The sequence below is a fragment of the Habropoda laboriosa genome, unplaced genomic scaffold, assembly GCF_001263275.1.
Source record: "Habropoda laboriosa isolate 0110345459 unplaced genomic scaffold, ASM126327v1 scaffold101, whole genome shotgun sequence".
In the NCBI taxonomy this organism is placed as follows: domain Eukaryota; kingdom Metazoa; phylum Arthropoda; class Insecta; order Hymenoptera; family Apidae; genus Habropoda; species Habropoda laboriosa.
The window spans coordinates 512911-527600 of NW_017100207.1; the positions used below are offsets into that span (position 1 = coordinate 512911).

Here is a 14690-nt window from a genome sequence, read left to right on the forward strand (position 1 = left end):
ACTAAAGGCTGAAGAGCCGAGAAGAGAAGAGGCTGGTGCAACCGCGTGGATCACGCATAGGTGAAAGTCGTTATCCGTTACATCGACGAGTAGAACCAGCCGTCACGAGATCGAGACGCACAGAGAGTCCGTGGGGATCGCCTCGTAACAGGGGAATTACCATGGCGAAGTTGCTTCGGTCATTAGAGGCCGGCCATTTGCCGCGAATTACGTTTCGAAAACGGAAGTCGTGACGAAACCGACCAAAGAGAGAGAGAGAACTCGCGTGTGTGCTATAACCTCTGCCACCTTTTTCGACCCTCCATCTTAATAACGGTTCTCTCTTTGCTCTCCGTTCTCGTTTCTTCCTTCAATTATTTTGTACGGGATGAAACTGGGCTCGTTTATTCGCTTATTTCTTCTCTTGCTGGGATTTAAATTTTTGGCTCGTTCCAAATTTCATTTCTAGGGACGGAATTGTTCAGTTTTTGGTTATTCATTTCTGTGAGTGTGGACCTGCTTGCTTACTAAATTATTTAAATGGAAAATGGGCGAAAGATCGACAGTGAAAATATTATATTAACATGTCGTATTCGTTAAAATTAGCTCTGAAAAATACAAATACAGAAATCGAGGGAAAAAGAAGGGTGTTCGTGAGACCACGAAGTATTTTTCTACCTTTTACAATTTATTTCTAATTTCTGACGCCCTCTTAACCCCTTCAACTGCAACTTATTTTCAGCCAGACAATTAACACTAAAACTACCGACCGGGTCAAATATGACCCATCGGCGACTTTCCAAAAGTGCATCTTTATGGAAGTGAAGCGTGACTGAAAAGATTCTTCGGGTCATTCTTGACCCGGCCGATTGTTCTAGCGTTAAGAACCTACAAGATGAATTTATCGGAAAATTCGATTCACACCGATGCAAATACATGTAGAATATAAATTCGGAAAGTTACAAGCGATAATACTTACCAATATAGAACATTCACGTTTTTCCGAAAGATGCTAAATGGGTCATTTTGACCCGGTCGGTAGTTTTACTGTTAAGAGGAGGGACTGATATAGAAACTTACGGTTTTGTTGCTCGAATAATTTGTTATTAGCAAAAATAATATTTCCTTCATACGCGTACATGAAATTCTTCCATAATGTTTAACGAAAATATTACAGTTCTAGTATTTGAACGAAAAAAGTATGCGTTTCAACATAATGCTACCGTATTTGCAACAATTTCAAACAATGTAAATATATATATTTATCCTGAAGATAAACTTCGAGTGAACGTGTAAGATTCAACACCTCCGAAAAAATATATCACTTCTATAGACGGATATCACTAGTAAAAAATAACCGCTATCGCACTTCGTTGGTATGTCGCGCATTTACTTTACGCGATACTCGCTGCACAGATTTACACAAATTGCGTTTAAACTGTTACTAAAAGCATGCAAACAAATCTATCAAAGCAAAAGACTCGCTACGACTTACATACACTTCTCATGTAAAAAGCTCCAACTCTCGATAATTTCCGGCGAGTGCAGCTCGTCGTTGTCAGTTTGTTCAAGAAAGTTCACGACGAGCTGGACTCGTCGTTTCAGTTCAAGGGGTTAACCCTTTCATTCCTATACAAGCTCGAAATTAACGCGGTTACTTTAGCATAAACGGCAGATTTTAGTATCAAACCCTTTCGTTCCTATACAAGCTCGAAATTAACGCGGTTACTTTAGCATAAACGGCAGATTTTAGTATCAAACACTTGATTCTAAAGAATAGCAATCCGAACAAACAGACGCAATCGTGCGAACGAAAAGTTCAAACAAACGTATTCTACGCAACATAGTTGCTCGTCAAGTAATAACTCAATCCCTGGAGCCGTGATTATCGTCGCCTCGCGTGTCCCGAAATCGAATTCCTCGCAACGTTTTCGTTCTCCAGCCGAAAATCAGCCCGAAGCAGTCCGCGTAAAACATTCCTCCCGACTATTCCTTAATGCACGGATCGCATGACGACGAAATTTCGGTCAAAGTGGTCCCGTCGCTCGTTCCATGGTGGCCCAAATTCACCTATAGACACCTCTCACTTCTCAGAATTCTCTCACCGTAGTGTCTCCAAGCTTGAACCGTCGTTACAAGTGAAACGACACCGTTCCTATCGGGAATGTACCACCGTGAACCGTAACCAACTCCTCGTGAACATAACAATTACAAATGTACTTTCAACCACGAAATATCTTCGCTTCTTTTCACAAAGGTTCAACTAAGATTTTCTCCCGGTGTACGAGAAACGAGACAGGGTTATCACATTCCACGAAAATTAGTCTTGAATAAAATTACAGATAAATCGAAAGCGATTATGCCTCGAAGGCGGTCGGTGAAAAGGCGCAAATTTGACGTTAGTCAAATTTGACTCGGCCAGATCTCCCAAAGGTGAGGGGGGGATAGGTAGGTGAAATAGGTAAGAGAGGAGGGAAGAGAAACTATCGTCTGTAAACCGCGAAGGAGACGTCTGTTGTCTCTGTGAAGGTATTTTGGAGAATTGGGTTCAACCTAGAGGTGTCGCTATGATTCGCGAAGGAGCGTCTGCCTCTAGGAGGTGGACAGGTAAAGATGGTGAGGGTAGAGACAGGACAGGAAACCTGGTCCTGGAGTCTTCGTTCGCTCCGTACTGACTTTTGCAAGAACAAGGAGTGTCGTCTATAATCCGCGAAGACGTCTGCTCGGTGTATGCTAGAGTAGTCTTAGTCGGCTTTCCGCAAGGACTCACTTTTCTGGTCAAAGGGTCATCTTTTATATGTTCTGGGGAAGCTTGACTCGAATTGGTCGAGCGAGTACGCAGCTCGTACTCGGTATGGCGGAATTAAAAAGACACAGTTACTCTACAAAATAAAAATTGGCAATTCCTTGCTTCCAACGAATCGAGCCGCAAGAAAATTTGCAAAAAAGCAACAAACAATCGTAAAAAATATACTTCTAACGTAAAACACCTTCGCTCCTTTTCACAAAGTATTGACTGAGACCTTTTCTCAGCGTAACTGGATAGATAAGCAAGAAAGGAGACAAAGTTGTCATATTCCACGAAAATTAGTGTCTTTGGTAAAACAAAAATTGGCAATTCCTCCCTAAATTAATACACCAACCCCACGTTTTACACGGTTTTCAAAATAACGGCTTACCAGAAACATAAACTGTTAAAAATAAAAGTTTATGCTGCGCACATATTGGTACAGTCATTTTTTAGTACCGTTCGTTTGTCAACACTGGCATTAAACCAAAAAATGAACGGAATTTCCCCCTTTTTTGCAGACAAAAAGCATTCATTTGCTGCCGCCGCGGATCTTTCATTGGCGACCGGCTATTTTCGCCTTCGTCGACCGCTCGCTCGAAACTAAACCCTGACCCTGAATATTTCTTGTTTTTCATTTTTATTTTATTTTTGTTTTACATTTTTGCGCATTTTGTTTTTCCCCCGATTTACACATGCAAAAAGCCATGATTTCGATTTTCTGAGGAACCGATCATCCGTGTAAGTCGGGGGACAGGTGTATACTCCTTGCTTCCAACGAATCAAGCCACAAGAAAATTTCTAAAACAGCAATAAACAACCATAAAATCTATTATTCCTTAAAAATCGTCACCACCGAAACTACAACAAGCAGCTCATCCCCAGATTCCCAACACTCCACGTAAAACACCGAAAATGACAATTTTAACAGAATTAAAATCCCCAACTGAACGAACAATATCCCAGGTAAAATAAAACGACGTCAATTAGATGAATAAAACTCGCAGCTGATACTGCTCAACAGCTAATTACGATCCCCTCGTTAACCGGGGCAAAGACAACGAACGGTGGACGAGAGTAGAAAAAAAAAGAGAGAGAGAAAAAATACGCGAGGCTGAATAACCAGGCGATGTTTTGCTTGGTTTCTTTCCACTTATCAGGTGAATCGGTACATGGTGCCCCGTCAGAGGCAGGCGGAACAGCACGATGGGGAAAGCGTGTGTGCGTTCACGTAAATGGCCGATCTACACGACACGTCGCGCGTGCCATTGGCAGTGAAAAACATTTATGGAAACGTGCTTCACCTTTTACGAGTGAAGCCACCGATTACTTAATCCCTTCGGGGAGAGCAACCGGGGGGGAAAAATGACGGCCTGTGAATGGCCTAGGTCATTGCCGGCAGCGGCGCGGCGTTCTCTCGCTCTCTCTCTCTGTATCGACCATCGATCGTTTCGATTGGAGAAATTCAAAGATTTTCTTCTTCCCTCCCCCAATTAATTTCTACCCTTGTCAACTCTAATTCTACGACTCGTTTGACTCCGGCCCGTGACGATGGCAGTTTGCTCAGGCGGTGGATGTTCGAGAATGTAATTTAGGGGTGGTTTAATTTAAAGATTTTTCGGCTGATTCGATTCGAGTGCTGGGTATTCGAAGACTAAGGGTGGAGGAGAAAATTATTTTCCTTGGTTTTTTAGGTGATTCGATTCGAGTGCTGGATATTTGAAAATTAAGCACGAAGGAGGGAATTATTCTCGTTGATTTTTTATGGGGTTCGAAAGTAATTGATATTCACGGGTGGTTTCATCGAAACATGCAGGAGAAATTATTTTAATTGATCAATGGAAGATTTTGGAAATTGCACTTTCGCATAATCTTCACAACGATTTGGTCCTTCATTTTTCAGTCGAGATTTTCGGGAAACTCACTTCAAGTACGTAGCAGAAAATTGTATTCACCGACCAACCAGAAACTTCGGAAGAAAACATATCTCACAACTGAAAAAGTCGCAATTCACCTAACTTGCAGAAGCACAAGAGAATCGTTGGGAGAAGCAATGACCCTACCCTTCTTAAATTCCCCAAACCTGATTGCACCACGTAACCACCTTAAAACACCAAAAGAAGAGGAAGAAAAAAAAGGAGAAGAGGAAACGAATCTTCAAACACCAGTTCCCGGACTCGATCCGCAAAAAGAGCTTCTCAAGAGGTCAGGGAAACTGCAACACGGAAGAAGGAAGCCTCCCGTAGAAGAAGAAGAAGAATCGAAGGAGGACTCAAAAGAGAAAGAAGAGGTCTTAGCTAACAGGTGAAAAATAAAACGGACTCGACAGGGACACGTTCGAATGATAAATTCGCGTTCACGCGTGTTTTCTGCTTCCTCTTTTTTCTTCCTTCTGTTGGACCTCTTCCCCCTCCCTCTCCTGCCGGTTTCAGGTTCGATCCTAATCGACGATCTTACGTCACGGATGCAAAGTCACAACCGGTTCCAGAGAGAGAGAGAGAGAGAGACCACGGGCCTTACGAACTGTTTACATGTAGCGTGCGTCAGCGTTCGGCCCTGTCCACTCTTCATTTTTTTCTTCTCTTCTTTCTCTCTTCCAAAGGTCTCTCCGACACGCTGTTCGATTATTTAACGATAAACCGAGATGAAATCATCTCTTGTCTGCCTCGCCGCGCGAATCAACGAGTAAACAGCTCGGTTCGAGCAATCTTCGGTCTGTTCTTGTTATTCCTTTGCGGTTTCTTGGAAATTGAAATTAGCAAATATTCGAGAAGAGACATTCTGAGAACTTTTGGGTTTTGTTTGAAGTTACGCCTGGTGTACGGTTAATTATTGCAGAATTGAAGAGTGAAAACGTAGTATTTTTAATTTTCTGAAAATTGTCAAATTTTAACCCTTTGACTGTTGGCGAAGCTTCGAGGAGGAGCCACTGAAATCTCGTTGATAGATCATTGACAAGAGGAACTTAAAACTGACAGAGTGACAGAATGCAAAATTATTTCTTCAGGACAAATTTCGCAAAACTGTGAAACTAGTATTTCGCAAATCCCAAAAATGCTCAAATTTTAACCCTTCGACGTCTGCTGAAGTTTCGCGAAATTTTGCGAAGAAACCGCTGAAATCTCATTGACAAGAGAAACTTAAATTCGACAGAATGCAGAGTTACAGCTCGAGGACAAAATTTTCAAAAAGTCCCCACTTCTCGCAGCTCCTCAAGTTTCCCAAAATTCCCGGATTCAGGGCGAAGCGAGGCTTCCCGGAAAAAAACAGACGACAACGAAGAAGCGAGGAGAAACGAAAAATAGGAGAAAAACAGAAAAAAAGGGAAACGATAGTGTGCTCCCATTCTCCGTGTCGCCGTTCACCTCTGTTATTTCAATATCCACGAATAACAGCGCTATCGAATATCGAGTGCCAATATTTGCGCGCTCCTTGGTCGACATTTATTCAATGGCCAAACGTTTTTTGGCAGAACAGCGGGCAGGAGAGAAGGCGACGGATTGGTCCAAGTATAATTTTTCACAATTTCGATGCGGGGAGGATAACAAGTACGAATTTCCAGAGCTTCGAAGAACGCTACAATGCAAATTTCAAAAAACGACAGTGTCCCTGAAAAATATTACTTCATAGCAACAGGATAATCTCCCTCTCGAACGTTTCTTCGCTTTATCAGAAGGAATAGAGACACTTCAGGTGGTTAAATTAAGAAAATTGATCATTTACTCTAAGTTTCCTTCCTCCTCGTTCCACCAACGTTAATTCCTTACGCAAATCATTCACTACCCGTAGAAATAAATAAGCAACGTACAAGAGCTCCAAGCGACCTTGAAAAATATCTGCTCTTCGAACGTTTCTTCGCTTTATCAAAAGGAACGAAGATACCTCGCTGGTTAAATTAAAAAAAGAGCACCCAGTAGGGGAGACTGGGGGTAAGGTGTTACAATGGTTGTCACTTTAAAACGAAAAGAGATAGGATTGTGCTCTTAATTGTTTTCGCCATGTGAGTCGGGCACGCTGTCACCCATTTTAACGGCACCTGCGACAGCGAAACGGTCCGAACCTTAATAAATAGACATTATTCATAGAATTGTAGGGGATTTATGTGAGGAGGGATAGTAAACTCGAACGGACTTTTGACTATACTATATTTATTAATACTTTATATTGCTAGGTGCTACGCTAAGGATGTAGCTCGATCAATCGCTGGATTCATACTGCCTTTCGCTCCCTCGCATTCATCCTAATGTCATCTTGCATACATGCACACTTTTAGATAGAAGAAAACACACACGCGCTCACGCACTCCTCGCCTGATTACTAAAACTAAACATTCGTTCAATATCTTTCGCGCTATCCCAAACACTCGACCTGGCACGCCGGTCCTTACCGCTCTGACCATAGACCCTCACGCATTCACACAGACAACGCATTCATACAAACAACGCACTCACGCTCGGTCATCCCTACAGAATTGTATTTTACTTCATCAGAAATTGAAATATTTCACTGAAAAGCACTGACGAAGCTAGAAATTACGTTTCCCCGAGTTGCACCTAAATGGCTCCCTACTAAATGCGATATGTTAAGCTCGGAATCTTAAAGTACGATAAATTTCACAATAGACTAGTTGACAGTGAAGAAAATAACTACCGATCCCCAGTCTCCCCTAAAAAAAATTAATCATTCAGTCTAATTCTCAACCTACGTTAATTTCTTCTGCGAATGATTTCAAATAGACAACGTACAAGAGCTCCAAATTACGTTGTACGCTGCGAAAAATATTAGTGCAATAATTTTTTTCGTCAGATCAAGAAGAACGACGAAACGTCAACTGGTCAAGTTAAATAAAAATTCATCGTCGCTGTGATCGTCGTAGCTAATTTTCCTTCTCGCTCCTCCACTTCACGTTTCTTTCCCCTTTTTTCTACGCAAATCGTTCCAGAAATAAATAGATAAACAAGGTATAGGAGAGCAGAGAGAAATGTAGGCATAATTAAGGCACTCGAGTGACAAGTGCACCCGCGACGATTAAGCGATCTAATGAGAGACACATGAAGGAATAAAGAGAGACAGAGAGAGGGACAAAACTCACCCTTCTGCAGTTGGCCATGGTCCACGTTCATTTTCGCCTGCAACAGAAAGTGCTGCGCTTCACTAAGTAGAATTAGCACGGGGGCCGTGAAAATTCCGGCCGTTCTCCTGAAATATGTGCAAGCGGTTGGCTCACCTCGTAACCTTGTTTCGCGCCCCGTCCACCGCCCCAATAGTCGCTCTCCTTGTCGTGGGGGTTGCATTGCTGTAACAGAGAGAACCGTACGCTATTACAATTTTCCCGGAAATTCTTCCGTATTTATTTAGCGTAATATTGTTAAATATATTCGCGTGTATACTCGTTTGCTTCATTTCGGAAATTTTCGGAATTTCGGTGGATCATTTTTGGTCTACTTCGTTCGAAAAGTTTGTAGATTTCTCGGTTGAAACGAAATTCTCAACTTTTAACCCTTCGATACGGCGAATTTTCTCGGCGAGCTTTTATCACATTTTCGGAATTTAATAACAGCTCGAGAATGAACCGCCGAAATCTCATCGACGGATCGGTGAACGAGGGAAGTTTCAGAGTTCATTTGGAAAATTTTTCGAAATCTCGAGATTTCTCGAAAAAAAGAAATACGCGACAAAGTGTGACACTTTTATTTGCAACATCTGAGGATTGCAAAATTACGTAAAGTTACCCAAAAATCGTCTGAAAAAAGGAAACCTCAAGGCGATAACGCTCAAGCATAAACACAGTCTCGAAGGTAATTCGGCAATTAGAGAAAGCTGGCGGAATCGAATCGGCGAATAATGGAGAAAGTTGACGGGAAAATCGTGTCGAAAAGCGGCACAAAGAGCATCGATAATTGATCGAGCATCATAGCGAAGGGTGGTAGGTGGCAAGAGGCCGAGGGTTGCCAAGGTGGTGGAGTGTGATACGTCGGGAAGCAGTCGAAGGCGGGGGTGGCGAGGGTTGAGGATGGTAAAGAGGGCGGCGAGGGGTGAAAAGCACCGTCTAGACACAACACAGACGAGGGTGGCGGGCCTGGCCTATGACCTTGGGCATCACTCGGCCTTCTACTGGGATAAACAATCCAACCCACCTCTCTCTCTCTCTCTCTCTCCCGCTCAAATTTCTCTCTCTCTCTCTGTTTCACGTAACTTGTTACGCGTACAGACCTGTGCGTGTCTGCGTGGCTTCGAGGGTGGATAAATTGCCTGGCTGAAGCCAAGTGACGCAGGGATATACATACACTGATGTATAAAAGAAGGTTGAATTACTACTTGGGTAGGTGTACAAGATTTCTGGAAAAATTGGAGAATTATGGGAATGGTTAATTTTTGTTTTTGGAGTTAACCCTTTATTCGAGGTAGACTTTGACCATTTTTCTTGGAAGTCAGGTCGTTTTTAGTTTAATTTCAGTCTTATTTTCGAAGTCTCAGGGGTAATTTTGCGTAGAGAAATTTTTATTTTGAAGTTAACCCTTTAAATGTGACACAATTTAACCCTTTGCTTTACAATAATGAATCACACTCGTGGTGTAGGTTATGGTTGAGATATTAAAATAGAGAGTCCCTATATGCAATAAACTTTCACTTTTACTTCAATTTTAGGATTAATTTTACCAAGAGAAATTTCCACTTTCAACTTAACCCTTTAACTGTGGCGCTCTCTAACCCTTTCCCAATAACGAACAATACTCGTGGTGTAGGTTGTGGTTAAAACACTACAAAAGTGTGTTCAATTAATTTTAATTGCAATTTCTAAGTCCGAGGGTTGAGAATTAGTGAGCATATACCTACGTAATTCTAGCGAGAGAAATTTCATCCTAAATACAGGGCGTTGGAGAAGTAGAAATCTTTCGAATTTGTTCCCGGTAAATCATTCGTCGTCCCACTAATTGCCAGACGGAGGAAATTCTTTCCCTCGAGCAACCCGTGTTCCCATAGAATCGACCGTGTCCAGAGTGGAGCGAGCAGGGGCGGTTTTAAACGCACGTCTGACAAGCTGGAACGCTGGGGACATTAAGGGATGACCCCGTTTCCCTTCTCATGACCTCCTAAACCACAGTCGACCCCGTGCCACCCTCAGACAACCCTCCGTAACTACAAGGACCTTGCGTGTGGTCACGTATCCTTCTCCTCTAAGGAATACAAGCATTAAAGGGTGGCTCGACGAGATATTCTCTCGACCGGGGATGGTGCTAGACGTAAGACGAAGTATGGAGTATAGCAAGCTGCTTTTTCTCGAATTTTTTTTCTTTGGAAGAATTGAACCTTTTGAGAAGTGAGCAATTTTATTTGGAAACCTTGTTAACCCTTTCGAATTTTACTGAGTTTAATTATTTGAAATTTGTATATACAGTATATTCTCCACAAGTGTCAGACCGCAAAGAAGCTAAACCTGACACTCGTAGAGTCAGGGACTACGTTATCGAGCCTCGCGCCCGCCTTTGTAGTTTGCCGAACGTAGACAAGGACAGCGAATAAAAGATAAGCATGAAACGAGAGTCGAGGCAACCAAGCGATTTAAATATCAACTTTTTAAATTTTACGTTTTTTTATCCCGAAATTTTTCTTAACTTATTGATGAGATTTTTCTGATGAAAATAACATAATTTGAACAACATTTACTTATTAACATGTTCACTGTCGCGCCAGATTTACAGGTTGCTATCAGGCGGTCACAAGAAAATACGTTTTAAGCATAGGATTATAGAATTATGCTTTATAATTTTTTTTTTTTTCAATTGAAAATAATGTCTAGCTAGTCAGTCTATTGTATTGAAATTCTAATTGATTCTAATGTATACAAGTGTTACAAGAAGGCTGAGTGTGTACAGGGTGGACATAGGCTAGCTAGTAGCCCCCGACCACTCTATGAACTTTAACGTCTATACTCGAAAGTGTATCGTCAACACTAACACGTTACCCAGATTATCCAAAAATTGAAGAAGTTACTTTTAAAATTGAACATTCTACGGTGTTTCGAGAGATTTGATAATCATAGTCGAACCTTAAACGAACGTTCAAACGAAGAAAATTTTCCAAAAATCATTTCGTACGTTATTAATCGATAAAACAAAAATTCATTGTTGAAAAATAAATATTTCCTGAAAATCTTCATCTTCCATACAAGATTCAAGATTTTCCCTAATTAAGAGTAATTTCAAAAGATTATCTGTATAAGCTATTATTTCAATACGCGATGCACTGACTCTAGTATTTACTAAAATTCAAAAATTCTCGTATAAATTCCGAAAATAGATTATTAATTACGGTAAACTACTGAGACGGTTTAATTTATGGTGGGCATAGTGCACTCGTTCCAAATCAGCTCACAATATACAATAATAAATCAACTAACTACTTAACATGCAATTCATGCAAATTCGTTGAATGGTAAATTATTAGTAAACAAAATTCAATATCAGACTAAAATTCAAATGTTTATTTCCCTAAACCTTCAAAATAATTTCGAAATATTTTATTCGAAGCGGAGTATTCCAAGTCAGTATCGATAATTGAAGAAATTATTTGATTGTACTTAAAAGAACCGAAAGGAGAATATTTAAAGTCTGATATTAAATGTCTAGCAAGAACCAGTAATTGGTAAAATGATTTATATTTGTTTTAAAAGGAAAATTTCTAATAGGTATTAGTTAAAATGAATTGTTATTCAATCTATTGTATTGAAATTCTAATTGATTCTAATGTACACAAGTGTTACAAGAAGGCTGAGTGTGTACAGGGTGATCACTGACTCTAGTATTTACTAAAATTCAAAAATTCTCGTATAAATTCCGAAAATAGGTTATTAATTACGGTAAACTACTGAGACGGTTTAATTAAGGGTGGGCATGGTGCTGCTTTAGTTTGAAATGATTTATAAACACATAATTAACAGAGGAAAAACCGTGAAACGGCAAAACGTCTACATTCTAATTGTTATAACATGTAAACAGAACTTTAAATTTAGTGTAAACAGAAAAAATATATAATACAATTTATTTCACGGTATTGCAACAAATAAACGTTGAATCAATATTTAATTCGTATAAAAACAATTATTTAACGTAATAATTTTACCTTCACTATGGCTATTTTTAATCTACGACCACAGGTCAACCTGATTTCTAATCCTTACGAACTTTAAATTCAGTCGAAACTGAGAAAATATATAATACAATTTATTTCACGGTATTGCAACAAACAAACGTTGAATAGATTCTTAATTCGTATAGAAACATTTATTTAAAATAATAATTTCACCTTCACTATGGCTATTTTAAATTTACGACCAAGGGTCAACCTGATTTTTAATCCTCCGAACTTGATTTCACAACGAGAAAGTAATAAGATCGTTGAAACGTACTTATTTGTCAAAGAAACTTGCAAAAATGTATAAATAATAATATGTAATGTTTTAACAAATTTTTGGAAGTATAAATTAATAATAAAATTGTGAAAATTAATAAATTATACGTTATTATAACATTAATAGAATTATGACTAAACCGAAGTTCGAAGTCGAGTATTTAAAGTCTGATATTACGTGCCTAGCGAGTGCCGGTAATTGTTAAAATTTGTTTAATAATTAGTAATAGAAATTCTAATTGATTCTAATGTATACAAGTGTTACAAGAAGGCTGAGTGTGTACAGGGTGGACATAGACTAGCTAGTAGCCCCCGACCACTCTATTCACATCTCAGAACCTTCAGGTCAAAATACGCCGCGAAGTGTCTAGGGCCCAGTATAAAGGGTAAATGATTTCGCGGGACATCGGCGGGTCCTTATATACCTGCGGTACCCTCTCCCCAAAGTCATTAGCAAAATCGTCGGTTAGGTCAGGCGGGAAATTTTCGCGGGAGATTTTCGCGGGAGATTTCCGATATCGTAACACGGTATAATTTATCAATTTTCACAATTTTATTAAAAATTTATACTTCCGACAATTTGTTATAACATTGCATATAACAATTTATACGTTTTTACAATATTCTTCAATGGAAACATAGGTTTTAGCGTTCTCGTTACTTACTCGTGGTTAAATTAATTTCGTAGGGATTAAAAATCAGGTTGACCTGTGGTCGTAGATTAAAAATAACCATAGTACAGCTAAATTTATCGTGTTAAATAATTCTTCTTACACGAATGAAAAATGTATTCAACGTTTGCTTGTTACAATACCATGAAATAAATTTTTCGCGGGAAATCCTTCGTTTTTCGCGGGAATCAATTATTTTTCGCAGGAAATCGCCGATTCTTTCGTAATTCTATTTTGCATTCTATTGTAATGTTATAATAACGTATAATTTATTAATTCTCACAATTTTTTGGTATAAATTTATACTTCTAACAATTTGTTATAACATTGCATATAACAATTTATACGTTTTTACAATATTCTTCAATGGAAACATAGGTTTTAGCGTTCTCGTTACTTACTCATGGTTAAATTAATTTCGTAGAGATTAAATATCAGGTTGACCTGTGGTCGTAGATTAAAAATAACCATAGTACAGCTAAATCTATCGTGATAAATAATTCTTTTTACACGAATGAAAAATGTATTCAACGTTTGTTTGGTATAATATCGTGAAATGAATTATTTGTGCAGTTCTGTGTATTCACACTGAATTTAAAGATTATAACGATTAAAAATCAAGTTGACCTACGGTCATTTACCAAGAATAATCATAATAAAGCTGAAATTATTGTGTTAAATAATTTTTTTAATACGAATTAGGAATTTAGTCAACGTTTGCTTGTTACTACTTGTACAGTATATTGTCTCGCAATGTAAATTTAAGTAAATTAGGTTGAACTGCACAGAAAATGCACAGAACTGCACAAATAATACATTTCACGATATTATAACAAACAAACGTTGAATACATTCGTGATTCGTGTAAGAAGAATTATTTAACACGATAAATTTAGCTGTACTATGGTTATTTTTAATCTACGACCACAGGTCAACCTGATTTTTAATCCCTACAAAATTAATTTAACCACGAGTAAGTAACGAGAACGCTAAAACCTATGTTTCCATTGAAGAATATTGTAAAAACGTATAAATTGTTATATGCAATGTTATAACAAATTGTCGGAAGTATAAATTTATAACAAAATTGTAAAAATTGATAAATTATACCGTGTTACGATATCGGAAATCTCCCGCGAAAATCTCCCGCGAAAATTTCCCGCCTGACCTAACCGACGATTTTGCTAATGACTTTGGGGAGAGGGTACCGCAGGTATATAAGGACCCGCCGATGTCCCGCGAATTTATTCACCCTTTATACTGGGCCATAGACACTTCGCGGCGTATTTTGACCTGAAGGTTCTGAGATGTGAATAGAGTGGTCGGGGGCTACTAGCTAGCCTATGTCCACCCTGTACACACTCAGCCTTCTTGTAACACTTGTATACATTAGAATCAATTAGAATTTCAATACAATAGACTGAATAACAATTCATTTTAACTAATACCTATTAGAAATTTTCCTTTTAAAACAAATATAAATCATTTTACCAATTACTGGTACTTGCTAGACATTTAATATCAGACTTTAAATATTCTCCTTTCGGTTCTTTTAAATACAATCAAATAATTTCTTCAATTATCGATACTGACTTGGAATACTCCGCTTCGAATAAAATATTTCGAAATTATGTTGAAGGTTTAGGGAAATAAACATTTGAATTTTAGTCATCCTTGTTCTTCAGACTTGTCGAATAGAATATTGAAGTGACTTTGAGAGGTTGCTTTTTCGTTACAGCATAACAATCAATATGTACTTTTCTTCCAGCAATCGTTTTCTTCGGAAACTCATATTGAGTATTATTTACAAAGATTGTTGTACATTAGTGTTTAATAAAAAT

The 14690-nt window shown here is 38.9% G+C and overlaps 1 protein-coding gene across 1 annotated transcript in view; it reads right to left on the bottom strand.

Annotated features, from left to right (window-relative positions):
- The window catches only part of LOC108570622 (zinc finger protein rotund-like), a 252569-nt gene that overhangs the window by 120862 nt on the left and 117017 nt on the right, over positions 1-14690 (bottom strand). The window contains exons 3-4 of the mRNA XM_017932507.1: positions 7995-8063; positions 7860-7911 (exon numbers count right to left, since the gene is read on the bottom strand). Of these exons, the coding sequence (XP_017787996.1) occupies positions 7860-7911; positions 7995-8063 (121 nt within the window). The remainder of the gene's footprint in view (positions 1-7859; positions 7912-7994; positions 8064-14690) is intronic.